The sequence below is a fragment of the Xylocopa sonorina genome, chromosome 8 (genome assembly GCF_050948175.1).
Source record: "Xylocopa sonorina isolate GNS202 chromosome 8, iyXylSono1_principal, whole genome shotgun sequence".
NCBI classification, from domain to species: Eukaryota; Metazoa; Arthropoda; class Insecta; order Hymenoptera; family Apidae; genus Xylocopa; species Xylocopa sonorina.
This window is the reverse complement of record NC_135200.1, coordinates 10,205,829-10,233,523: the sequence shown is the minus strand read 5'-3', so window position 1 is coordinate 10,233,523 and position 27,695 is coordinate 10,205,829. Positions and strand designations below refer to the sequence as shown.

Here is a 27,695-nt window from a genome sequence, read left to right as displayed (position 1 = left end):
CCCTTACGAGCCGCAACGCCTCAATTGGATCGCCGCGAAGGGGGGAATGAAACGCGGAGATCGCGGTGGAATGAATTATTTATCTCGAGCACGATTCAGACCGGCTCTCCATTAGATAAAACTTCGTTGACCGCCTGGAAAGGGAATGGCATTTCGTTTTATCGTTCGTACGGCTACCCAATTAATTGCACCGTGCGGCAGACACCGACAAAAGGGTGGAATCGTGAAAGTAGCCAGTCGAAAGCCACAGGCAGAACCGCGCGGCCTCAGAACGGTTCCAGCCGCCGGGCCCTCGGATCCACCGGCAATTAAGCTAATTAAGAGCAATAATAGCCAAGCGATAATTACGGGTCCGCGCGCGAGCTAGGTCGAACCGCGAATCGGACATCTAGAAACTGTTTTCGACGGCGTCTACTTCGAATCTAGGCCAGCACCGCCGATAACAATTACACGACTCGGTTTACCTACTTTTTTTCCAATCAATTTCAACCGATAATTAACGATATATGCGCAGATCGTGATTGCATGGAATTATACACGTTCTAAAAACCGATGACCGCCGCTACGTAGCCTATCGGGTTGGCGAATCATAATTGGAACGATTTATTAAAATTTCATGCGTCAGCCAGCGCGATTACTTTCTAGAAACGATTACCGCTCTTACCGCGCGGGGAATCGTAGAAACTTTCAATCGCGTTTCGTGAAATTTCTCTTCGAAATGCTTTTATTATTCCCCGCGAACTCTCCCCATTTTTCCATCGCTGCGCAATTCTCGCGGAGACCGGTCGCCTCTCTCGCTGCTCGTTTTCACAGATTATCGACAATCGTCGCGGCGCGTTCGCCGCGTGTCGGCGAAAGTGTTCGCCAGCTCCCGCGATCGGAGGCCCCCCAGGCCTGTTTTTAACAGGATTAACCACCTGTTCATCCGTCCTCCGGCTTAACCTCTCGCGCGAGATTATTAAGTACTCGTATATCTGCTCGCGCGCTTTTTACGAAGATCCAATCCACCTGTTCGTCTTTATCTTCCGATACGTCCCGTGAAATTATCCATTAGTCATTCGTTTCTTCGCGCGAGATCGATCCAAGCTCGTTCCAATCATTTTTCTAGCGACAGTAAAAATATCGAGTCGTACCGTGCGCTTAGCTCAAGTACAAATTTTACACGCGTAAAAACCAGCGTCGTTTTCATCGCGCGACTAACAAGAGAACGTAAAACAGCTGACACGAGCGTCAAAACGCCAAGCAGCGTCCCTGACGGTTAACCCCTGACCCGCCACTCCGATTTAACAAAATTTCTTCGTCGCGTCGATATCGCGCAGGTAACAGCCTCTCCATCCGCGCTCGAAGGAGTCATCAATCTCTCCCTCGCGTCACTGCCAATTACCCGTTATATATAGACCCGATCATATTAGTTTTAGCCAGCACGAAGGTCTTCCGCGTGTACAGCGCGACCCTCGAACCAAACCGAACCAACAACTTACGTACTATCCACGCAAATTGCACCGATTTTCCTAGCTAATTACGATTATTGAGTCAACCAATTATCGAAAACACGGTGGAGACGTCGAAATCGTCAAAACGCGACGCTTTCTCCGTGAAAATTGATCGACAGAACTCGTAGATGCGATGAAGGACGATGACTAGCGAAGGATCAAGCGCCGCGAGGTGTCGCGTGTCGACTGAGATTTGTCCTGGGGACACGAGGGCAGAAATCGCGAGGACAGTCGTACGAATCGTCGGATCTACGACACTTCTCGTCATTGTCAATTGTATACAGTTACGATAATTGATAGAAGGAAGCGGCGAGGACTTTCTCTGGCTGTCGTTCGCGGACAGGCGTCAATGGGACGTGAATAAGAAGAGGGAAAAGTTTGACGGTGAAAGGCCGCGCCATTAATTCGCGGTAATGACGGCTGCGTGGCAAGAGGGAAAAAAACTGGCTCGACCGGATGTATCGAGAATTTCCCGGTGGCAAAAAAACGGGAAAGCGTCGTGTGGCTTTCTTAGCTCGTTGGGAATCTTGTTCTTTTCCCTTCGATTCGAGGAACAGGACGTAGGCGTCGCGGTTAGACCGTGAAATATAGGTGGCAATCAGAAGCAGCGATCTAGATTCCTTTGAGGATTTCGAGGTTGCACCTTGTCGCGGATTTCCTTCGTTTCGATCCACTTTCTTGGGTCTGAAAAAAGTTCTGGGAAGGAAAGTGAGAACTCCATAGATTCCAAGGAGACTTGGTCGAGTCTGAAAGGACCTAGACTTCCTGATATCGAACTATTCGTACCCGAAACCAGCTGGTATCGTCTGCGCGTTGAATCATCCCTGATTCCAAAGATAAGAGCTAGCCTTGAAAATGAGAACCTGCTCCGAAAGATCGCGAGACGGAAGACGGCGAACGATATCCAACGCGGGTTAAGTACCTACCGCGTTCGAAATGCCCGCGGGCACGATACCATTAATACCACATCGCAATAAATCTTCATAGAACCCATTCAGAACCCATTTCTCACAATCATTCGCTCGATACACACCTTTCGAGGGAAAAAAGTCAGCGGTAAAAACCGCCACGCCCGTTGCTAAACTTCCTTTCGCCGAACGAGGAGAACAGAGGGAGAGGAGAAGGACGGACGGAGTCCTCCGACGCAGAAGTGGCCGAGAAAGAAGCGGAAGGTCGAGGAAGTGTCGCGGACACTTCTCTTGGCAGGGACGCGCGGCTGGGGTTCTCGAGAGGAGAGGGCTCTCGAGGAAAGGACGAAAAGAAAGGGAAAAGAGAGGCGCAGGAAGGGAAAGGCGAGGCAAGGAAAGGAAAGGAAAGGAAAGGAAAGGAAAGGAAAGGAAAGGGCAAGGCAGGCGGACAGTGGCCAGGAGCGGGCAACGTGGCCGCGGCGTGCATACAGGCGTTCGTCTCGGTTCGTCGACCTCGGGTGGAATGCGAGGCATAACCTACCGTAACACCACCACCAGTATCACCACCAACGGCACAGACGCGTCCACCGGTCCACGCGAGGAGGGAACCACCTGCGAACCAACCCTTCTCTCGATCCCCCTCGATAAACACCGTCCTTCTTCTTCGCCCACCGCGGATGACTCATTCCGGCGCAACGTGTCCTCGACTGTTCGTTCGCTGGATGATCTCCGGCTCGAGACACGTTTCGAGACCGTGACGAAGTCCTTTCCAAGGGCTCTATGAGCTGACCGCCAGGGTTCGTAGGCGTTTGGGACCATTTCATTTTTATTCTCCCATTTTCGTCAATGTTAACTCTGTTTCAATCTGTGGATCGTTGCAAACCTGCCATCGTCTTATTCATAGCCACGCGAATCGATCCACGTATCGATACTTAATTTTAATCAGAAGCATATTAAATCGCGCGATCTCTGGCACGATAAAACTCGAGTTACATAATCGTGAGCTAACTATCGATCTAATGGAACATTTCTTCCGTTCTACTGGAAATAGACTGACGATTCTGTCTACGATCGTAAGCGTACGCGTCTTCCATTAAATCGCGCAGGCCTCGCCGTTCCGTGGCAACGGTCCTCGCAGAACGAAAGGGAAAAAAAACGTCCAATCGAATTACGGAAATTCCGCAATACGCGAGACGAGCCACGGCAGTCGATGCTTCGAGGTGGTCTTATCTGTATAACTGTACCTGTCCACGGCAGTCCGCGATTGCTCACCGCAACGACTATTAGTGATTCTCCCGTTAGGATAAATACGTGCCAGGCGCCACGGGATCGCAACGATTAATGCTCGATTAGCCTGGCCATCGCGAACGCTGTTGTTCCAGAATTTTGCGGAAAATTTCTATTAAACCCAGCGCTGTTTGCTACTCGTGAATTATCTACACGCGATTGTTCATTGAAATGGAAAAATTGCAAATCGACTTTGTTCACCTCTGCGTTTCCTCTTCGTCGCGCTTCCACGTACGAAACCGAGATAGAGCATCTCTGAAAGCAAGCAAGATAATCATTCCACTATTCATTGCTACCTTTTTCAGCGACTACGTGATCACTTCCTGTTTTTTACTACCACCAGAGCGCGAGATAATTATTTTCTTTACGGCCGCCTCGGAACGGCCTCCACATATTTCCCAACACCCACTCGTTCTAATTTACGATCCAGAAAATCTTTCCATCTACATCTTCTCCCGGTTTAATTCAATTTAACACCTCGCATAATTCCATAGGAAACCACGTCCATTCGTTACCAATCTTTCAACGCGGCTGTAAAAATAATGATACAAATGGGCCGATTAAAAAGAAACCGACATGCGATCGCGAACAAAGCGCAACAGCATTCCAGCGCGAGCGAGCAAATAGACCAGAAGCCGGGATTCCGCCACCACTTTCTTCGCGCGCAACAGTTTCACTGAATGCATAATCAATTTCGCCGCTGGTTTTGCATAACGTGGCCAAGCGATTCGCGCCGAAAACTAGCGCCGTTCGTCGCGCACAGTTCGCTCGAACGAACGCCCGTAGAATTTCGTTTGATAACAGCCTCGCGGACGTGGTACAGTTAGAGGAGATAAGAGCCACCTGGAAGGATCGCGATTGCGAATACCATCGCTCAACAGGATCCCACGTATCCCGGTTACACCGTTTCACCTAATCCCGGATCCTGTTTACAAACTGGCCGTGATTACGGATCCAACGTTGCGTAATGGCCGCTTCAAAAGTGAATTTTGTGGGTTAGGGTCGGGGACCAACGGGTCATCCGCGTGGCGTCTCGAACGGCCTTCGACGGTGATGGTTACCCACTTGTGTGACTGACTGTCTTGGTCACTCGGTTTTTCAAGGTAGTCGGATTCTTCGGACTTTTGGTTCAATTATTTATGGATCGATAATCGATGTCGATGAATATTCATGATAGAAGAAACGAAATTATATACTTTCTAAATCTGCATACAATCATTCATTGTACGTACCGTTGTTCGCATAAAGAGTGACCTCTGCGTACCTTTACGGATTTCATTAAGCATCCATAATTGGATGCTTTTATTTGCGCGCGGAGAAATTTACGAGCGATTGTAATTTCTTATTTAGACCGAAGAAAATGGTCAAGTAAATGGTCGAGTAATTTATTCGAACGTCGATGCAAACAGAATTCAGCTGACTCCTCGAAGTACATTTGAATTTGGCGGTTAGATCTGAAAAGCGTATCCTCGCCAAGGGTCGAGAGTTTGCGGACGCGCGAACATTTGTTCCAGCCATTGCCGGTGGATAGTTTCCAAGTTGCGCGGCGTCGTAGAACGTTAAATACCTTTGATCCTAACTCACGAGCGACCAGAGAGGCCAGCGATTTTTCCAACGACGGGAAATTTTCGCGGGAATCCCGCGTGCCTAATTGCGGAGATCGAGGAGGCGTGCTCGAAAGTGCAGGGGTCACGATACGCCTTAACGACCGCGCCACGGAGAGCAAAAGTCCATCACTGGCTTCTTGAAACGCTCCTCCGGGCGTCTTCTCCACCTCCGACCGGAAGTCTCCCGGGGCACCGCGCTTAAATATGCGCGTACACACGCCGCGCGACGACGCGTCGCACCGTTCCACCGGCCAGAGAAACATTAATGGAGATTCGCTTTCATCCGCTCTCGCAACCGACCGCCTCTGTCCTCTTCGTCGCGTGTTCTTAGTTACCGTGTTCCACCACCTCCTCGTCGTCGTCGTCGTCGTCTTCTTCTTCTTCTTCTTCTACTCCCTCGTCCGCGTCGACCGGTGAAACCGACACGACCTTTCCGCGCCACCTCCTCGTGACCTTTCCAAGGCGAACGCTTGGCGCATACTTCTCTCTCGTTTACGTTTCAGGAAGGGACGCCGGCGGCCGCGACAAAAGGTAATTACCGTAAACCGGAGGGGGTACATTAGCGTTACGAGGCGCGCAACCGCGGAGCTCCTATTGCTTTTTCGAAAGATCGATTCTCTGGTTACGTTCTGCGTTACGGTGCATCGATTTAAAGAAATTTTTTTTAGTATTCAACGACGTTTACTAAAGTCGTGATTTCAAGGCTAACCGAGCTAGAAGGTAGAAGTGTACGATGTTACTAGGTGCAACTTGAAAAGCGTATCGATACGTCCAACTATTCGAGATAAACCAGTGCCTGTAATAGAGATCCCAGATATCGAGCTTGTTAACATTTCTGATAACAACGGTTACATCGCTACCGTTCCGTTGCGTAACTCCGTTATTGTTCGCTTGTTAGAGCGAATTTTTTCTCGACCACCGGCATCATTTACCATTTGAATGGGCCACGATCGCACGTAACGCCACGCGCGCGCGCGCGCGCGCAGTTACAGCCGACGATCTTTGGTCCCGCGTCGCACCTTCCGAGTCGTTCGAGCACTCGAATTTCTTGTTCACCGCGTAGTCGTTCGAGGAGACGACGTAGACACCGACCTTCCTGCTCGATTCTTTGTGATGTAACAACAGCAGTGGAATACCATAGAGCAGCGTGGAGCGGTTACGTGGTTCGGGTTGAGTCATTCATGAAAAGTTCGTGTACGTCCGTGTGGAGACGGTGCAACACCATCGCGCTCCTTTTCATAGCTTCCTCTCGAGCCGCTGGTTCTCTTATGGTACTCCTCGATCGAGCCTCGGTTCATTTCTAAACCTCGACGATACTATTCTAATCACCGACACCTTATCTCCTCCCACTCCTCGTCTTTTACGTACGATCGATAAACTGGCCAAATATTGACGCCAGGATTACAGTCGACGAGTCGTAAAAATAAATCTTACACGTATTTTCGTCGAACGCAGTGTAGTATCGTGTAGATAAGCCGCGCGATGACGCTCGACGATCGAAAATCTTCCCCTCGACGAGATTCGTGTACTACTTGTTTCGCTCGTTAATATTCGTAACGAAAGTAAAAGGACACGCAGAGAAGAATAAAATGACGGAAAACAGCGTCGAGATAAAATGAAGTTGGCGAAACTAACGATCGTTAAACTAAAATTAACGATCGTCGGGAGGGAGCGTAATGTTCGGTTACGGATCGAGCCTCGATATTGAAATAAAATCAAACAGGCGCGTAAAGAATTCGCGCGAGGCTGACTCGCGGCTGTGGTAGTCTCTTTTCATCTGTATTTTTCCCGCGAAAATCGTGGTATCTGCGCAGCGCGGAATGTAGTCCCCCTGGATCGGGCCGTGACTCAGCCTGTCATCCGAATCACCTTGACGAAAGCGATTCGAGAACGGCGGGGATTCGCGCGAGATCCTTCGCATTCCAGGTTAAGACCGCGACGCGGTCCGTAAAAACGGGCCTGGCTCGTTATACGAATTAGTCGAGCCACGCTGCCGTGACACGAGGGGTTTCCCTATGGAAAAAGTAATATTCGATCGGAGACAACTGCAGTCTGCTCCCAGCGCGCTTCGTCGCGCCATTTCTTGCGCGCGCCTTCCGTTCTCCAGGACTTTTCAAAATTCCACGTTTACCCGCTCCCTCCACGCCTACGCCACGCGCACACGAGTCTCGAATATAAATTTTAGTCGCTTCTCTGATATCCTATTGTATAGGACTTTTCAAAATTCCACGCGTCCCACTTTTCGCATTGGCAACGCGCGCAAGAATTCCATCTGTCCCTCGCGCGCGACTCCCAGTCGCATCCGCGGCACCTTCTAATGTCCCATTCTATAGGACTTTGCAGAACTCCACTCTTCCTACTTTCCACGCCTACATCGCGCAGAAATTACGCCTAGTTATTTCTTCGACGACGGCCAGGATAACGTCCTGTCCTATAGGGCCCTTCAAACTTTCAACGAGCACTTCCTACACCAGGCGACGCGATGTTCTCAGCGTTCTCCCTTTTCGAGGGACGAGTCCAGGGGAGGACGTGATCGACGTTACCAAGTCTCGTACGAAGGGTACGCGGCGGAAACAAAGTGGCGCGATCACTCCTCGGAAGCACGAATTGGAGCGGGCTGGTGGAACGGTGTAATATTGTAAAAGGGTACGGCTCGGCACGCGGCCGCTTTGAGAGCCAGCCAGGAAGAGGAGCCAGCCGCGAGTAAGATCCTATCGGTTGATATTCAATGCGATATAACTCATTCTAGGTATGGACTATCCCAGCTACCACGACCAGGCTGAGGCTCGTCTACGTGCAAGACGACCGGCTGTGTGCACGCCTCGATTTATCCAGTCTATAAAGCTGCCGCGTACACGATTTCATTCGAAATCGAGGGAAACTTTTCGTGCGCCCTCTCTCGAGTTATGGTTTGCAATGGTTTCTCGAGGAAGTCAGCTGCGCGATAACCGAGCACACCGTGATTTGTATCTGTCGATAGATGTCGTCGAATACGATCGCGAGTTTTCCGCGTTTGTCTTTTGGACAAGTTCGATTTTGATACTCGCGAGCTTCCATCGATTTATAAAGGTACGTCAGCAGGGATCAGGTGCGACGAAACAGGAACGAGCACGCGCTTGAGAACACTTTTAATAACAAGATTAGTATCGAGTATCTCGTTGCATCCTCCTCCTCTCGAGATGCGCGGGGATCGTGCAACGAAGCGTTCGAAAAGCCGCGCGTATCCCCGCGAGACACTCGAGCTTCATAAACCGAGATGTAACGGTTATCACTTGGCCGTGTCGCCTCCTTTTTAAGTAGCTTCCCTCGGACGTAATCCGTTAGTGGCCCAAATAAATGTCATTCGCGAGCCGATATGAATTAATTAAAACTCGTTAACGTTTCGTTAACCGGCTAGCCGCTTTCGAGCCGTCTGCTGCTGCTGCTTCTCCTCCTCCTCCTCCTCCTCCTCCTCCTCCTCGCTACCGTTACTCGATCCGAATTAATTCCGACCGTTCCAGCTGCCGCTGGCTCAATTAGCCTTCGATATTTCAATTATTCGTACCCTGCGGTCCTCCACCGCCGCCGCCTTCCATCGGCTTCCGCCGCGCTACCGCCTCCTGCTCCTTTTTCTTTCTCGCGTCCCCGTCTTCGCCGATTTAATTGGACGTCAACCTCGACCCAATAACGATCGTTCGATATTTTACTTCTTATTTGCTCGCGCGGTTATTTACTCGCTTCCCAATGGGTAATCGATGCTATTCGTTTTCGTCTATTTCCGAACCAGATGTATTTTATAGGCTTAGACAAGTTTTTAATCGGAGATGTGTCCGAGATTAGCTTCCCTCCAAGTTTTATGGAGGCTTCGTGAATTAATTATAACTGGATTTCGATTCTAATTGAACGCGCGATACGGTTAGTTAGAGTTTTCAGGCAAGCTTAGAATTAATTTCGTCGTTGAATTCTAAATTCTCGAGACTCCCAGTCTACGTATCTCCATGTATCGCGAACTCTTAACTCCTGTCGAGACTATTTTTCTCAAGGCAGTAGAAAGTTACGATCATTGCACGTTGCTACAGTCCACGAGACTGCGATTTAAAAATCCAAATGTACAAAGGCCTTGCGTACGGAAAAAACCACATCAAACTGCCAACTCAGCGCTGCTTAATTACGATCCGTAAAGCGCAGAAAAACAGTGGCATAGCGCAGCTTGACATTCACTCGATCCCCACTTGCCAATCCTCCCAACAAAGTAATGGAGCACACTTGGTCGCGTTTGTCGACCAAAGTCACCCCAGACTCGACTACCCTCGAACGATCACCTCCTCTTCGTGGACCATAAAAATTCCGGTCGGCACAGCCACCCGTGGCCCAACGATCTTCCCCATCATCCGCGTTCTAACTCGACGAGGCAAAAACTCCGCGTGCCATTCTCAGGCCTTCCAGCGAGCGAGCCTCGCGTCGATTACGTTCCATTTCCGCTTACTACACGCGTGGCCATCGCGGCGGCCACCTGTCCGCTCGTCAAACGACACGGCTCGATAAGGACGTTCGATCAGATAGTCCCCGCGTACGTAACTCCGCGTGTTCGTCATTAGCGAGAGGCCCCGTTACCGCGGCGGAACGACCACGGTGACTGGACGAAACCGGCAGGAAATCGAACGGCTCGAAAATCTGTTCACCTTGGGACCACCTCGCGATGAATTGCGAGCCGCGAAACGGACGGTTCAATGGCTGAAACGGGCTTAGAACGAGCCCGCGCGTTCGAGCTTCGATCGGAATATTGAGCCTTCGACGATCTAATTTCTGCGTCGCACGGTTCATTGGAGCCAACTGTGCAAGCAAACACTTGTCGAGCCGATCGAAATATTAGCGAGTCGTTGCCACTGCTCTCGTTCAGTGTTGCCGGAAGACGTTTTTGCCGGGGCATTTGGTCATCGATTTGCGATATTCCGTCGATAGATCGGTTGCGGTCGAGCGTTTTGGCGGGACGAGGAGTTGAACGGAGTTGTTGATTGAATAATTGAGCGTCCAGGTGCGGTATTGTAGGAATATTGGTATTTTTCCTTGGTTTGTTGTGCGATGGAAAATATTGAACGACGGTGTGTCGTTTTTTCGCTGGGAGATAAAGATAGTTACCACGGTTGAATGGCGGCATTGATTAAGCAGAATTGAAAACGCGGTGAATAGTGGGAATTACCATTCGATCGGAGAACCGTATAATTTCGCTTTCAGAGTTGACGATCGATCGACGGTCTCGCAGTTTACCTTGTACTAAGGCTAATCGAATTAAATAATAATTATCTTATTAATTACAGACCGGCTTGGTCGAATGTCAACGCGCGAGTTTCTAATCGAACGGTTGATGAGAATTCGCAAACGGGAAGCAATACCTGGAGGAAATAATTCATGTCTGGCGTGGCTCGAAGTTGTCCCGATGGCTGAGGCACTTGCAGCCGGCGAAATGAATTACGTGGAAGGCAACGGCCCAGAACTATGCCAACCGCTCCACCGAACGGGGGCGGCTCGTGACGAAAGTGAATTTTAAAATCAGGGTCTCCGGGCCCGTGCCGCGGAGGACGTCGGCCTTAATTCTCGCCGCTAACGACGCGATTGTTGTCTGCCTACCTTCTTCCATTAGAAATGGCAAAACGTTCTTTTTTCGCGTTCTCACGGCATATCGCGCGCGGTTTCTCAAGTGCCGCCGATGGCCGAGCGCGAATTATGATCCACGGAGGAACAGAGCAACGAGTGGCGCGCAATAGGTTACGGCTCGATCCTCTCTTATCAACGGTGCTCGATCTAACACCGATCGTACCTTTACTCGCTTTGCCACCTCGTAACCGCGCTCCGTTGTCCCACCGCCTCGTTTCTTCCCTTGGAGTCGCCAATTTCTTTTAAAATTAACTCCAAGCGTCAAGCCTTCGAGTTGCTAAATTTATATCGAACTCTCCGCATCGTCCACATAAACGATTCGATAAAAACTACTCGCGCTTACGAGTCTCTTTCGCACGACCCACTTTCGCGTGCGACTAATTACCAAACGGCGATGGCAAGGTGTTCCGTATTTAATATGCACGCGACGGCGACACTTTCGTCCCCAAAATGGCCGCGGGAGGCTCGTCGAACGTTCGTTCTATTTGGAGCACGACTGAAGTCGAGCAGCCAGTTCCGGGCGGTGGTTTTCCGTGGCTGGCTTTTGCCCGCGTTAAACCTCGGGCAGGTGGAAATCTAATTAGCATGCCGTTTGCTCCCTGAGATCGGTCCGTGGATACGGCCACTGTCCCATGACCAAGAAAGCGCACGTACGCGTCCACGATACACGAGCGCGCTGCGCAGAGGCGAACCGAATTAAATGCTAGAAAGCTCTTGTAATTGTGCTCGAAAAAACAGTAGAAGCGTACACGTGCTTCGTGTTGGATACGAAGCGAATCGAATCAAATATCGCGGAGCTTTGCTCGCGAATTCTTGGCGATCGAAAGGTAAAGGAAAAGGAAAAAAAAACGCAACTGCGACGCGCGATGGTTCATTCGCGATACGACGATAAAGACGCGATAAACGCGAACCATTATTATTACTACAAATGGTCGCGTCGTCGTTGATAAGGCTCGTGAGGGGGAGAAAAAAGACAGTTAATCGTCTCGAGGACGATGGAAAACGCGGGTTTCAATTATCCGGCTACCATTTTCTAGCCGCATAATATATTATACGAATGTTCGAGCGTGGAACTCGAGGACCCTGTACTCTCATCGCTGGGGCTTCATTAATCACATCACAGATGTAATTTCCATACCCGGTTCAAAGCGTGATTGATTGCCCGCGCGCGAGAAAAATCGGCATTAACCGCGAGTTCACCGTCTCATTAGCAGCCGCGGAAAAATCGGCGAACCCGTGGGTAATCGCGCGGCTCGGGGGAAAAATTTCGTCGAGCCATCACTGCCACGTTTGATATTCGACGTTTTCCATCGAGAACGGAGGTTGCCTCTTCCGATGCCTCCTCTGTAAAACAAATTTCTGGCGAACTTTCCGGGTACGAATGAACCGCACGGCCTCCTGATGAACGTTTATCGATGCTCGAAACGCAAGGAAACCCGTAGCAATCTCCACGACGGATCTCGCACAATAAAACATCTCGTGTTCCCTTTCCGCGGCCTTAAAACTCATTTCCCACAGAGGCACCACCCAGCGAGCGCGAATCTCCATCGAGCCCAGCTCCCATAGCACGTGCACCGCGTGCACCACTCGGACCACTCTCACGGGAAAGGCTTTCGAACGGTTTATCCTTGCGGTTTGCATCTACCAGCTTCGTAAATCGACGACGGAGACGCTTGGTACCGGAGGATCGTCCTGCTACGCGGCGATGTCTCGCGTTATCAGAACCTTTCCTTCTCTCTTTCTCTTTCTCTCTCTCGCCATAGATCGAATCGAGTCGATACTTAAGGAGAAACGGACAATTACAATCGACGTGCATCGTTTTCGTGCGATCGTTCAGCGACGCGTAAACTCCACGAGCGGAGTCAGGGGCTCGTCGCGATCGTTTTCCACGGTTTCGCACGCTCCCTTTCTCCGGACGCCGAGGCTTTTTTGCCAGCCGAATGTGTGCCAAGTGCACGCTCGCGAAACGTTTCGGCGGCCGCGCGATTTCTTCGCCCTCGAACTAAGCACTCGTTAAGGCTTCGTTCCGTAGATTGCCCGCGAGAGTGTACTTAGTCGTTTCATGCGACGTTTCAATTGACGGGTTCGTGGTGAAATTGGTGCACGAGTGGTACCTTGAACCACGCGACTTTTTGGGCTTCTGGTTTACGAAACGTGACGAATGGAAGAGAGAGAATAATATAGAGATATATAAATCTATAACGATCAAGAAAATTGCTATATATTTTTTTTAAGTATATTTGAAATTGACGAGAAGTTAATTTGTACACCATCGTCATAAATTTCGGAGCACGAACAGGCCTCTTAAATAGAATATGAATTGAGAAGTTTCCCAGGTCAATAGCCTTCTAATTGGGGCCCATACGGGTCTATTTCCTGTCTATAATAAGCAAACGACAGTAGTGCATACCGGTATGCGGTATGTTCCGGCTAATAATACTTGGGATTCGTCGATGGGATTTCGAGTATCGACATGCGAGCTGCGCGAACGCCGTTACGTTATATTCCCGCGGAAATCGATTTACGTCCAACAGCCATTAAGGAGTTATCCTCGTATCAACTCGTTCTATCCACCCTGTCCACTTCTTCTTTCAATTATGCGAAATAATAGGCTAAATGTAAAAGCAAATCCGTTCGCTCGCTCGCTCGCTCCAAATGCACCGTACTACGAGTCGACGCATAATACGCGCGAGGCCATTTCGAATTCCAATCAGACTGTAAACTTTTTGCAATTATTACCGATAGACGTATACAGACGCAGTTGATGCACTCTACTTGCCAAGTGAGAAGCCTCTAAATCGCAGTCGAAATGCCGGACCGAAATTCTAGCGCAAAACTCGCCGCGATTACCATTGATACAAATATACAATTGTCACACTCTGATTGCGAAGTAAGAGGGCTCGGGGAATTTCACTTGTTAGAGGATAAGACAGAAAATGCACCGCGATCGCCACTGATCAACGTCACCGTAATTACTCCACTCTAATTACTCCGTGAAGTTTCCAATTTCAATTCGAAAGCACAGAATTCCACCCGATATATAATCGCCGGCAAATTTCATAATTGGAGCAGCAAATGGACGCCAAAAGAGAGAAAGAGATCTTCTCGATCGATGCGGAATTTTCTAATTCCACAGAGATTTCCACACAGAAAAAATGGAATTGCAGATTTCTGAGACGCAAGTTGAAGCAACGAGTAGCTAGGGAGAGATTTTTCCGATCGTTGGACGCAAGAAACCGGGAGCTGGAGGGAGGAATCAGATTTTCTGGAAACGCTTCGAAGCAGAACCGAAGCTGGAGTCGGCGATGCAACAAAGAGATAGGATCGCCGTTCACCGCGGGGCCGATCCTCGTTGCCCTGTTACACGAAGGTTTTCTTCTCGCGGTCCGCTCTTCCGGGTCTTCTTGCCACTTCTCCCGGGTCGAATTACCGATCGAACTAGTCACCGGGTACCGGCGACCGACGGCATCGTGTCGTATTAACGAAGAGAGGCTCCTGCCCGCGGAGAAATCCGACGAGCGTTCGATTGTGCAACGAAATTTCTACCTCTCGATTTAATGCCACCTTCGCCGCACGATTATGCGCCTCGCCGATCGGAGGAGGTGGAGAAATATCGATAGCCAACACCGTCGATGGTTATCGATGGTTTCGTACTTCGATTAACCGGTTAAACGCGAGCTCCGAGACGACCAGCAACGCCTCTAACGATTCGAGTCCCGCGGAATCTATCGCGAGAAGCGTTTGGAATTCCGATTTCTTCGAAGTGCGACACGTACTCGCTTTTCTTGCGTTTTTCGCGATTTTTACGAGATTCACCGAGTAGATTACTTGCAGCGAACTTGCCTTTTGATACATATAAAATAATATAAATTCGTAATCTAAAATCTTGAAGAAGAAGCAGAGGAGCGGCGAGCCAGAGAAGAACCAACGAGTCTGAGAACGCGTTTCTACGAACTCCGTCCGCGACTCATCTGTTCACAGAGGACTTACGCAACTTCCAGTTCTTCCTACTCCGCGTTTCCGGTTCGAGCGAAGGGTCACGGGTCATTTCAGACAAAGACTGGCATGAGAATCGTCTCTGCCAAGGGAAACGGGGAAGTAAGAAGTTAGAAACGGACCGTTTACGCGACTCGAGTGACAGAAGACGTTCGCGTTCGAAGTCGAGTCGTCTCGACTTTCCCCGCTTAATTACCCTGCGTCGCAGTGGCTAGAAATTGTCATACGTATTCAACAATTTTTATTCTTCTCGCTCTAAAAGCACACGCCAGCTGCAATCGTTACGAAATGGTATCGAAACAGGTAGCTCTCGCTCGATTTTGCAATATCGAAATTAGAATTTGCATATCGACGCAGAGACAAAACATCGCGGACCTCTGCCTCCTTCTTTTCACGATCGAATTACCACGGATCAGATTCGATCTTCTTTCCTCACGGTAGGTGTCAGAGCTCGCGTGTCACGATATTTCATACGCGTACACTCGAGAGCGTGCACTCCAGTTCGTCCTACACCCGAGAGAATCCTCCTCGTGGAAAAATTTCAAGCCTACCTACTCCTTGCTCAACTTCAATAACGAAAATCGCCAGTTTTTCACTATACAATTATTGTTAATTTCATCTAAAAATCTCGACACACGAAACTACAGAACGCATGCGTAACAATCGTAAGAAAAGATAAGATCAGTGACACTTGGTAGGAAGGAAAGAAGGAAAACTCCCATTAGATTCCTCGATATCTATCTCTAATAGGACAACGTTGCTTAGAAAGGTCCGGATGATAAACGACCGTGGCGATCGCCACGGCTAATCCCCAGAACAAGCCCTCCAATTCGGATACGTTTCCCGGTTCCCGGTGAAAGGTGGAACAACGGCGAACGGAGAGGAGGCGAGGGAGCCAAAAGGGAAGAGATAGGCGAGCTCTATTCATAGAACAATAGAGGCGGCATCGAGGTACCAGACGATGAAGTCACGACACGCTCGTGTTCCAACGTTCTGGGCATTTCGCCGCGGCGGTTTTAAACGGGGCGTCGCGGTGCACCCCGGCATCCGGCGGGGTTACAAGCGTCGCGGATCGGCCGAACACGGCCTGGGAAACGTATGGAAACGGACCGTGTCCCAATAACGTCGCGACACGAACCTTCGCGTGCTCTTGCTCGTTCCCCGCGTTCGACGCGAGAAGAATAGCCGTGGACAATGCTGGAGAGAGTGGCGTGCGCGGAAATCAACGTGATTTCTGTGAAATTTGTCGAGATCGCCAGCGTAGAGGTTCTCTTTGATTCTTTTCCGCTTCGAATTCCAAAATAGTAGCGCGATCCTCTATGGGTGTGCGTTGATAATCATTCGATTGACGAAGTAATTTATCTTTTAAGGGGACTACGAAACTGAGCAGATCCAGTCGGAGGGATTTCTCGAGAAGCACTTGAACAGCAGAATACCCTTGATCCACGACTTTCGAGCAACGAACCCTCCCCAGCTCAGCGAATGAAACGTGCACCCCTGTGGCGAATTCGTCGCTAAATGGATCTCAATGGAAACGGAGTCCAGATCCAGGGATTGCGATGGTTAATGTATGAAGAGAATCGATCGTAGTCGATGGATCGGTGATTCGAGTAATCCCATTGTACGCGAACAGTGCCACGATGAAGCCGCGCAGGTGCCGGACGAGCAAAGTCCGCGTAATTGGCTGAAACGCGGCCCGAACCCGGCATTTTCGCTTTCCGGGGATCGTTGCCCCGCTAATCGCCATCCTCGCTGACAGCTGGTGAACTATGACTTGGCAGAAGCGAACGAGAGTGTTTTGCGAATGAAATTTATCCGCGTCGTCGAACCAGCGGCGGTGAAATTTTATTTTATTGAGATTCTGTAGATTCGCAGCAATTCGTTTCTCAGATTCTCCATAATTTATTAAAGAGACTGAGAAATCTCTCTGATAAATCTCTCTCTCTGAGAAATCTCTGAAAAGTCTGATAGAAAATTCAGTCGAAAGTATGAAAACATTTTCAGTTAGATTATTTAGAAATTGCTCGAAAGGAATGCGAAAAGATCGCTTTTCTTACATTCTCAAGCAACGACGCGTTACCATTTCCTTTCATAAATAACGCGGAGTAGCGCAAAACCCGTCGTTTTAACGACTTCGTTAGATATATGTAAGTGCAGGTCGAGCATCGGTAATTCTGGTATTAAACCCGGCACCTTTAAACGAGAGGCGATTAATGTCGCATAAAATTATGTTAATAGGTACAATAACTCGTGACACGGGGGGAACCGACAAAAATCGAGCTGAACGGCGTCGCGGAGGCTCGGTTACCTGTCCGTCGAAGGGGCAGGTGGGTCGACTAGAGAGAAGTAGACCACCGCCGCTGCGCCTTCTGAATTAAATGGTGCTCGTTAATTGTATTAATTCCTGCTACACGTGTACATCTTACCTACGATCGATAGTTCCTGGCTGGCCATAAAATCGCGCGCTCGTAAAATGAACTCGACGACCTAGTAAAACGCGTTACGAGTTATTCGAAATATTTCCCAATTATCGATCGACGTTGAACGGGCCGCGGTTATTACCCGGCTTATTGCGGCTGAATTTCTTTCGCGCTTTTCCTCCCGCTTTCCAAGACAATGGAACGCGATCGTTTCTCCGTTGCACGGCTCGTAAATCAACCCGATTTATGTATCCATACCACCGACAATTACGAACCTATTATCGTCGCGATTTTAGTACTTTGCCAGAGAAAAGGAGAGAGAGAGATCGGTCTGATTTTTTCGCACGTCGAACGCGAGTACTTAATGTTCCTGTCCATAGATTTTGAAATATATCATGGAAGACTGTTTTGCGCGGCTTGAAATGCAGATTGTTACATGTACGATGAATTATAACGCCAATACTGGTCCCGATAACACTTGTACGTTTGTACCAGCGCGCTGGCGGTGAGCTCTCTTAACCCTTTCGCGACTGGATGAGGCAACGTCACGGAATGGTCACGGCAATCGTTTACCTGAAACCCTGCGCACTCTATTACCTACCTCGCGAATATCGAACGCGAAATATCGAGTTACTCGTGAGACAATGAACTCGAGTCCCTCCCGAATGCTTTCAGAAAACTGACAAGAGTTACCACGCGACGTACGCGAACAGTGGCACGTACCAAATTAGGTAACGATGCACAGTGCTTTCCTCGAACGTGACTAAAAAAACCAGTCGAAAACGTTCTCGAGGGTAATGGCAACACAAGCGAAACGTATCGCGTACCACTGTACACGTAGTCCCAATCAAAACTGCTTTCTCTCGTGGCCCGGAGGTTGGCATTACCAGCCCGTACCCCGGTTCCAGAGATTGATTGCCTTATCGATAATTAGCCTGGCACGAGCACCGTCCAACGTGGACCTTTGTTTCGCCGTCTGACCCTGCAACACGCCTCAACCAAGACCACCGCCAGGAATAGGAATTCCTACGGCGAGGCGAGAACTCCGAACCATTGTTTTTTCGAACGTTCCCGCGGATTTCGCTCTGGTAAGCCTGGCCACCTGGCGATTTCGGTGCCTCAGACGAGGCGTCGCCATTTATCAACGATCCGGTGAAGTTACCAGTTGCCTGCGCAGCGGCTGGTTCACCGCGTCTTCCGTCGATGGAGAGAGAAACGCGCCGCTGCCAAATGGAGAACGGCTGCTGGCCAAGTGAAAACGGTCGCAGGTGAAAACGAACGCCCGCCGCCAGTCGATTTTCTCTGCGTCCACGAAAACGTGGAGAACGATCTGGATCCGGTGGAATCCTGTCGCGTCTCGAATCGAAACTTTCAAAAGTGGATCTCCAAGGCATCGAAGGCATAGATCTCGAATCGATCGCAGCGATTTTTCCCATGACAAGCATCCGTGTAATTCCTATAATCTCTCCGAGACCCCGTTCCCACTGCTTCCTCTAATCAATCATTCGTCAAAGCAAACAAAACCCACCGCAGTGCCGCCCAGCAAACAATGAACGCATCGATTAGGCGGTGCGTAGGTGTACCCGTCGTTGGCTCTCGCATTTGCACGTGTCGCACGTTCCCTGGGCGCCGAGGCGACGACGAGGAGCGCGGAGATAAAAATACGGAGAGAGAAAGAGAGAGTTAAAAAGAAGAAAGAGCTGTTGGAGAAAGAAAAGAAGAAGAAGAAGAAGAAGAGGAGGAGGAGGAGGAGGAAGAAAAAGCGAGAAAAAAATGCTAAAAAAAGGACGAAAGGAAGAAAGGAAGGAGGAGGGAAAGAAGAGATGGCAGAAAGGAACGACGCGTGCAGGAAGGGCCGCGTTCAGGCTTTAAGAGGCTGCTCACAAAGGGAGGAGGGAAGAGAGAGAGAGAGAAAAAAAAATGAGCAGCGACGTGCGTACGGGGCATAACTCGCGAATAATGCGCCGTTTTATACGGGCGTACGTGAGCGAGCCGTAAGCAAATGCATTTTGCAGCAGCGGGCCTTAAGTCGCCCTCGCATGGCCCATGCGCGACGTGGCCCGTGTTCCTCTCCGTTCGTCCTGCTCGTCCTGCTCGTCGTTACTCCGTGGAAATACGCTCGTTACACCATCGTACGCGCGAGGACGTTTAACCTGTTAACCGACACGTTTACGGAAAGCTACTTTCAGCCACGAAATTACGAATTCACCCCTATCGTACACGCCATCGGGAAATTAAGTAATCATTCGCTAAAAGCTCGCATGAAACTTTACAGCAGAGAATTACACGTGTATCCCCGTCTACTCGCGTCGAGCGACCACTAAAAGTACTCTGAAAGTTCTTCGGAAATGATTGATTAATATAATTATTTATAAGCGAAACGGCGGGCGAAGGTTAATCGGTTTCGATCCGAAGCGAATGAAAATAACAAATAATAAGACGTTGCGTTGAAAACATCGGCAAGCTCGTGTGACGAGTTGGGTAATCGTTTCCAGTGTGCACGGGTTAACGAGAATTCGCGAGAGGCCTCATTCAATATTGTTCAATTAAAAACTCGTAAAGCTGTTTGATATCGTGCGCGTACGCTCGATTCGGGCCTGAGGATCCGTGGATCCGCCCTTGTGCTCCGGATAATCTCCCGTGGAATTACGGGACGATTTCACCTGATGCGAGCAATTTCAGCTGGAACGACGCCACCCGAAAGGGGATGCCTCTCGAGAGGATTATACAGCAATTTCGGCGTCTTGGGAAAAAATGATAAAGGAAGACTTCGACGGGGGTTCATGCCTCCTTTCGTACCTCGTTCGACTAGCTACATCGTTTATAAATGCACGCGGAGAGTTAAAAAAAACCATTCGATATTTGTATGACAGATAGAAAACGCTGACTCGTTGTAAGTAGTTGTTCGAGGGAAGATTGTTTAGAACGGAAATAAAGAGTTCGCAACGCGCAGGTACCTTTCCCAGTCACCGTGCACGCGTACGTTGGACTTGAGCCCATTTCTTGCGAAATTTCGACCGTTCACCGCGAACGTTTTTCTTACCACCGTCCAGAACGCGCCTGTTTATCGAGGCGTCGAACAGCGACGTCCTCGAATCGGTGGCTCGGAAAAAAGAAACAAGAAGAAAGAAAAAAAAAGGAAACCTTTGCAGGACGCTCTGGATTTTCTACAAATTAATATGATCAGCCGCGCGCGTGCCTGCCTTCGTCCTTTAAAATGCTCCCTATTGCAGTCAGTCAGTGAAAGCATACCATTAGAGACCGCGTCGCTTGGTTTTCCACGACGATCGAAGGGAAAAAAAGAGCGGCGGAATCGGTTGAAACGAGGACGAAACGAGTAGAAAGGAAGAAGAGACGCAAGTCGTGTACGTTCTCGCGAGGGGACGGAAAGAAGGCGCGCCCATTATGATGCAAATGAACGTAACCAGCGGAATTTCGCGGTCGTCCTCGATTTTTTTCCCGCGCGTCGCAGGTTCGTTAGAGCGTGTGCCAATTTGATCGCGGTTCTGCGTCTGGGAAAATATCGTCCGGCCGCGAATATGTACCCCCCTATCGAGGCCAAGCCGCGAGAACGAGTCGAGCGGCGTGCACGCGTTAATTGGCTAATTAAACGGTGCCGTGGCGTAACGCGGGGACCGTCTCGCGTCTCGTTCGCGTTCGATTCGCGTTCGATCGGCCGCCTCGTCGATGTCGTTCCACGATGAGACACGGGGTGAAAACGATGACTCGCCGAGTGGATTAAATACGAACCGAGGCGAGTCGTAACCCAGATCGGAAATAGCCCTAAACCGAAATGGCCTACGCTTGATTTAGATTCGACTTTGCCTCGTCCACCGTCGCCACGGCCTAATGAATCTTTGGCTCCGCTTTGGGACCGCTTCGTGGAGTTTGGCTGACATCGAAACGGGGATAACGAAATCTACCCTATCCGAGGACAATATATTCGAAGGAGAGAAGAGTGTTGTCGAAAGTTTAATCGATTAAATAAATCGAGCCAAGATACGAAGGAAACTGCATTTCTAATCACGATCGTGCACGGTTGACGCGCGAAGTAAAACTCGAGCCATAAATCCGCGAATAAGGACACTCGAATTTAACGGAGACTTAAACTAATTAAACTCCATCCAAGTCGCGTTTAACGTGACCTAAATATCGTTCAATTAGAGCAAAGTCCAGCGACGTTAGACCTACCCAATCTAGCGCAACCCACGTTCATAATCTTCTCTGGCCAGCGCGGCGTAAAGTGTTCTCCACTTCGTGCTCGACATCGTCCGCGAAGAATCTTGCGTTATCGTTGCTCTACCGTTCTCGCGAGCGTCAGTTTGGCGATTCTCAGTTAATGAAACACGAATTCAGCGACGTCTGTCGGTGGCGTTGGCGTGGGATGAGGTCAGCCCGACAGAAGGAAAGCGCTCGTTCTTTCTTCACCTGATAAGACCGTTTTCTCGGCTACGAACAGTCCTGGGCTAACAATGAGGTATGTCGGTTACGCAATGAGACACGCGTCCGTGTGGGCCGCACACGTCGATTGTGCAATCGAGCGACCGTGTACGTATTTACCTGGTAACGCAACGTTCTCAAAAGAAACACGGCCCTCGTTCCTCTGCGTATCCTGATTGCGGTTATTGTTTAAAAGTTCGTCGAAACTGACGCGATCGCCAGGGATGGGAACGAGCTCCGTGCGAAGTCAGCCACGGTTTTGCCCTCTGCAAGTATCAGATCGTCTTATCGGATTACTCGAGAGCGTAAAGCGCGCTCGATCCCATCGCTAGCCGTGGGAGTCGAGTGAAAATCGGTTGACAAACATCGACACGTGTCGATGGTTCTGGTGGTGTGCGACGTCAGGTATCGATACGCCAGGCAACGCGTCGACACGCTGATTTAGCAGGTACGTACTCCGTTTCGAGGCGCGTATACGCTGTGTCATTATTGTTATGCAACTAAACGTCGATAAACGACAGGTAGAATCGGGCCGGCGATCGGTCTGAACGCGTCCTTTGTTGCACGGTTTCATGAACGAGCGTTTCGTGACGAGCAAAAATGCCCGCCACGAAGGTATATTACGTTCGCGAAGAAGGATCGAGCCTGCTCGCGCGCGATTGTTTCTCCTCGCGATTGTGCTCGGACCCACGATTGGAGAACGCGCGTTCGCCGCGTGTTATCGGCCGCGTCGGCTCTTATCGAGAGCCAAGAACGAACGTTACGACGATCGTCGAGGCCACCTTCGAGCACAATGCTCGTTTACTTTATTAAAATGCGTGTACGCGCGGCACTATGTACTCGATGACTCCACGAATTCGTTTCTGCGGTTTACGCTACGCTGTTACACGTTCGAGTAGACACGTTCTTTTACGAAGACTTGCTACGTTGCGTTCAAGGTTGATACACCGGTAGATAATCCTTCGGCTCGTTCTCCGGTTAATTGTATCCTCGTTTACTCAAATGACGCTACAATTTCAAGACGGATAGTGGAAAATTGCTATTGTTGATCGTAATTATGCAAATTAACCTGTACGTTCGTAACAGGTGATAAGTTGCAAGGAAAGATCTTTCTAATTGGAATACCATGGACAGTCGTCGGAGATCCAGGGTGAATAGAATCGTTGAGAGGAACAGAACGGGCGATTTAGAAGGGAGGAGGAGGGCGAACGCGGTGAAAATGGCCCCGTGACGGTAACGCATGAATTAACAAGGCCCGCTTTAATTAAAGGAGTCTCGCGGCGGTGACGCGCGGAGAGAAGTCGGCTGTTACGCACCGCTCGTCGCTCATAGTCTTTAAAGGCCTTTAAGACCTCGAGGCGCCTTCTAATTATTCACTTTCTCCGACGTCTCGCGGTGAAACGAGCGCGATTTACAGGCTCGCGGTACCGCTCGATGTAATTTCGACGATAGTACCAACAGCCGGGAACGACAATGCCCCTTGTCGTCGATTCGCCCCACGCTTCCTGGTTAACTCGACGAGGGACGCTCGTTTATCGATCCCGCCGGCGTTTCTTGTCCGTCCTCGTCCCGCGTCCGATTTCGAAACCCTTTCCTTCGATCGCTGCCTCCGTCGCTCTTTCCAATTCGCTTCGAGGAGAATCTCAACGTTCGACCACCAAAAATTCGAGGTAAATCGGAAAGCTGAGAGTCTCAAATATTTCAGTTGACATCGATGAATTATTATAGCGAAACTCGAAAGCGTTGAGTTGTACGTTATTCTTCGTTTCGCGTCGAAAATATAGAAGCACTCGTAAGAGGAGTGTACAGTTAGGATTTAAAATTAGGATCGACATTGAATTCATTAAAAATTGGCTGGGACCGTTAACTCGAGCGGTCGTTATAGGGGCCCCGATAGGGGTATCTAATGAGGGTGATTTACGTAGCAGAGCGGGGCCGCGAACTGTTGGAATCTGATGTCTGCCTTTCCGAATGATATATGGACGTTTATGACGTCGAGATAATTCGACGGCTCGAGGGCTTTTTTCCTTCTCTTAATTATGTAACGTTTCTTCTTATCTCTTTATGACGCTGGTACACGTCTCCGGTTTATTTAACCATCGCGCGTTCTCCGTTCTTGTTTACACTCACGTGATTTCGCTGAAACGGGGAAACCTGTCCATCCGATCGATCGACAGATTTCAGGTTTCCATTTCGCGAAATGCATTCGAACGAGAACGACGCAGTCAGATACGTTCCGTTTCGAAGCGATTTTCAAGGTGAACGGAAGGAGGAACGGACTCGAAACCGGAAGAGGAATGCCCGTTCTCCGCGGAAGAGCGAAAAACTGGCGGAAGACCGGTCGCAGCTGTCATAGAAAATGAAGGGAGAGTCCGTTGATCGAGGCCAAACACGGCCGTCCATTAAACCGCTTTCTACTCACCGCGTTTCTCGACAACCAGGCCCCGTGGAACGCCGCGCGATTCGATAATCGATCGTTCAAACTCGCTCTTCACGCATCGGCTCGATGCCGACCGAATCACAGACCGTGCACTATAATAACGACACACGCGGCCCAAATTGATTCGAGCCCCTCGATAACTCTCTCGAGTGAAACGATCGTTCGATCTAACGATTGTTTCGCGGAGTGCTGCTCGATTTAAAGGGCGCGTACGCGATAAAAGTCGAATCGAGCTTTCCTCGCGCGGAATCAACCCCTCGCGTTGCATCGTATCGTCGCGTGGGATGAAATGTCGATGGAATTTTAAACGATCTTATTTCCTGAAACTTAGAACGTTGCAACTCTGTAGCATTTAGCTTTTTACTATTACACGACGTGTTCCCAGGACGTCTATTAATCCTGTAGATTTCTCTCCTAGTGCCAAGCCAGCGATAATACCGTGGAAAAGAGAAGTCGTACAGATAACGGAGTGGAAATTAATACATCCTGTACTTGCTGCTAAACGGAAGCTCACAATTGCCGCAGATATCCACTAGTCCCGATAAAAGGCTAGTCTAACGTGCGAAACGAAGCTCGAAAAAAAATTCTGCTTCACGTAACGAACAGCGGTAGCCAGAGAAATTGCAAATTTCGCCTGGATAGTCGCGCGAATAGTAATCGTCCGTGCTAATAGCCACTAGACATTCCATTTACACTAAAAAAAAAAAACGTAAAAGCCACGTTAAAATAATTTGTACCCGTAACTACGACGTTTGCAATGTAAATCGACAGCCACATATTATACGAACCCTGCTTTCGAGTTGTAGTACAACTTTATATAGATAAAAACGAGAAGAAAGAGTTTCTGATTTTCCAATCGCACGCCTCGAAGACCCACAATTTTCAATTTCACCCCACACGTATCTTCTATTTACTTGTTTCACCTGTTCGACGACGCGAGAACAGATTTCTCTCGCGGTGCGGAAAATAGGGATCGCGTCGAGAACAGGATGGAAATTAATATACCATCGTGATCCATGTCGAACGACAGCTCGCGATCCGCACGAGTCACGGCGATCTCGATCAGCGGCTCCAGGATCGAAATCGGTCGCGCGGTGCTCTTATCGATCAGCTCGCGGGAAAAATTGCCCGATACGAAGCGTTAAAGGATCCGTGCGTCGCCGTTCGCGGGTGAAAGTTTAGAAAGGGACGTCTGATCCGTGGTTCGCGGTCGTAAATACGAAACGAGGAAAAAACCGGACGATCGGCAAACGTTTACATTTCGCAGTCACGTACCGGCGCCGGCGAGTTCCCGTAAAACGGGAGAGGCGGGACGTGTTCGAGGAGACGACCAGCTCGAAAAGTCGATTTATTCGGGTAACTGGATCGTTTTTATAATCGCCTCAGCTGCGAGTTCGTTGCGTTACAAACATACATCGTTTTACTGGCCTCTCGTTTAATTTACAAGATGATTCTCTAGTGGAAAGCTAGACGAACTGACTTCTTTTCTTCGCGAATAAGTAAATTTTAATTCAGGTGAACTACTGTTCTTCAAAAAGACAGTAAATGGAATTTTACGAGGAGAGTATAATCGCTGTTATTTTTTGCTCCGCTGAAAAGGAAGGAAAGCGAACTTGGGTTAGCCTAAATAGCTCGCTGATGCACGAGTTTCTCCGCAGCTCTGTTTTTCACTCGAACAAATCGGATTCGAATATCTAGATCAAAGCGTCCATTTGCTCGCACCCTTGATTCGACTGACACAAAACCTACTGCCTTTTAATCGCACTTGAAAAAAAAAAAAAAATAGCAGAAGAAACGTCGACCGACTTTTGGCATCGATCTACGAACGATCGTAGCCGATCGTCGTAGCGCGACGATTCGAATAATAAAGCCCGAGGGAAAGTGCGGCGGGCAAATCGAGCGTTAACTAAAATTTCCCATAAACGGAGCACCAACTGTATCCACGATCGAGATCGTGGGGCATAGGGGAGAAAATGGTACCGATCGTTTCAGCGCATCTAGGTGTTGCGCGCGGTTATCCTTGCTTTCTCGATAATGAGAAAATTGCGCGGCTCGATCGATCTTGTAACACGATCTCGCGATCATAGGCGGTCGATAACGCGGCACGTACCTCGCGGGGCATCGGAACGGAAGTGATCGATGGGCCAGACGGGGCATTTCCGATCTCCACCGGGGATCGTTTCACCTAGCTTCCGCGGCTCGATCACGAACAGAGCCGTGGAAACGAGAGGGGGGAGGTAAACCATTTTCAATTAAGCCTCCTCTTCGCTCTTACCTTCGTCCGGTTCAGCGGATTCGAGAAGTCCCAGCCCGGGGCGACGAACAGGTATCCGCATTTTGAAATCTTCCTCGTTGCCTGCAACAGAAACGATCGTCGCGGTTACTTTAACCGTTTGATTCCGGGTGACTGGTGGGTAAATAACAGCTGAGCGTCAAATACGAGGCTGCTGGTGTTAAATGAAACTGAAAATCGATTGGAAGAAACATGAGTGTTTGTTTAAAAATCGGCTGGTATCGAATATGGACTCCAGCGGATCAATTATGAACGACTCGTTGCGGTTATGCATTCGTAAGCTTTTCTTCGTTAGTAAATATTGTACACACGTATAGAGAAACAGAGAGAGAGAGAGAGAGAGAGGGGGGGGGGGGTTACTAAAAGGTAGCCAGTCGGTTTGGAGAAATCAGAATGAATTCGAAGGAGTCACACTTCACGGAGTGCATTATGCGTTTCGTCACGTTGCATTGAACTTCTGACGTCGTTATTATTTCTATCGGGTACAAGGACTTTCTACGTAGTTTCACGTCGCGTACAACTGCAGTAGGCGGACACCTCGGAAATATGTGCACGCTGACAACCAGAGAAATATGAATATCGACGGCGCAGCCCGGCCCGCGATCCGCGACGAATGTAGAAACAGATCCAGAAAGGGGACGGTAAAGAACAATTTATTCGTTGCCATTTTATACCAGCATCGTTAACTCGTTACCGTACACCAAAAGGAGCTACGAATACCCACAGAGATTAAACATCGAGGAAAAAATCACCAACGAAATGCGTTCTCTTTCTGTTCATATCGGTATCGTTAACTCGGTACTGTTATTAACTCAGTATCTCGTGACCGTAGATCAGGGCCAAAGAAATATGGCCATATAATGAGACAAATATAAATATCTACAGCTTAAACCACGAGAAATAAAAATAATTGCTTCTCTCGCGCTCGATATACCTCAGCCAAACAGCTTATCGTCTATATACAACCCTCCATTGAAAGTTCGTACGCGTCGATCCTCTCAAACGGAGGCGACCAAAAAAAAAAAAAGAAAAAAAACAACGAGTAATTATTAAAAAAGTTGGAAGCGGCGCGCATCGACGTCGACATTCCAGAGAAAACCATAGCCAGGATATCAACCACGAGAAGCAATCTCCCATCGCGACTCCGCGTCGAGCACGAGCTAATCAAACTTCCCAA

General features: G+C 49.3%; 1 protein-coding gene across 4 annotated transcripts in view; it reads right to left on the bottom strand.

The window, feature by feature from the left end:
- The window catches only part of Osp (myosin phosphatase Rho interacting protein outspread), a 172,431-nt gene that overhangs the window by 98,428 nt on the left and 46,308 nt on the right, over window positions 1-27,695 (bottom strand). For all 4 annotated transcript variants that reach the window (XM_076899637.1, XM_076899638.1, XM_076899639.1 and 1 more), the window contains exon 2: window positions 26,501-26,581. In XM_076899637.1, the coding sequence (XP_076755752.1) occupies window positions 26,501-26,581 (81 nt within the window). The remainder of the gene's footprint in view (window positions 1-26,500; window positions 26,582-27,695) is intronic.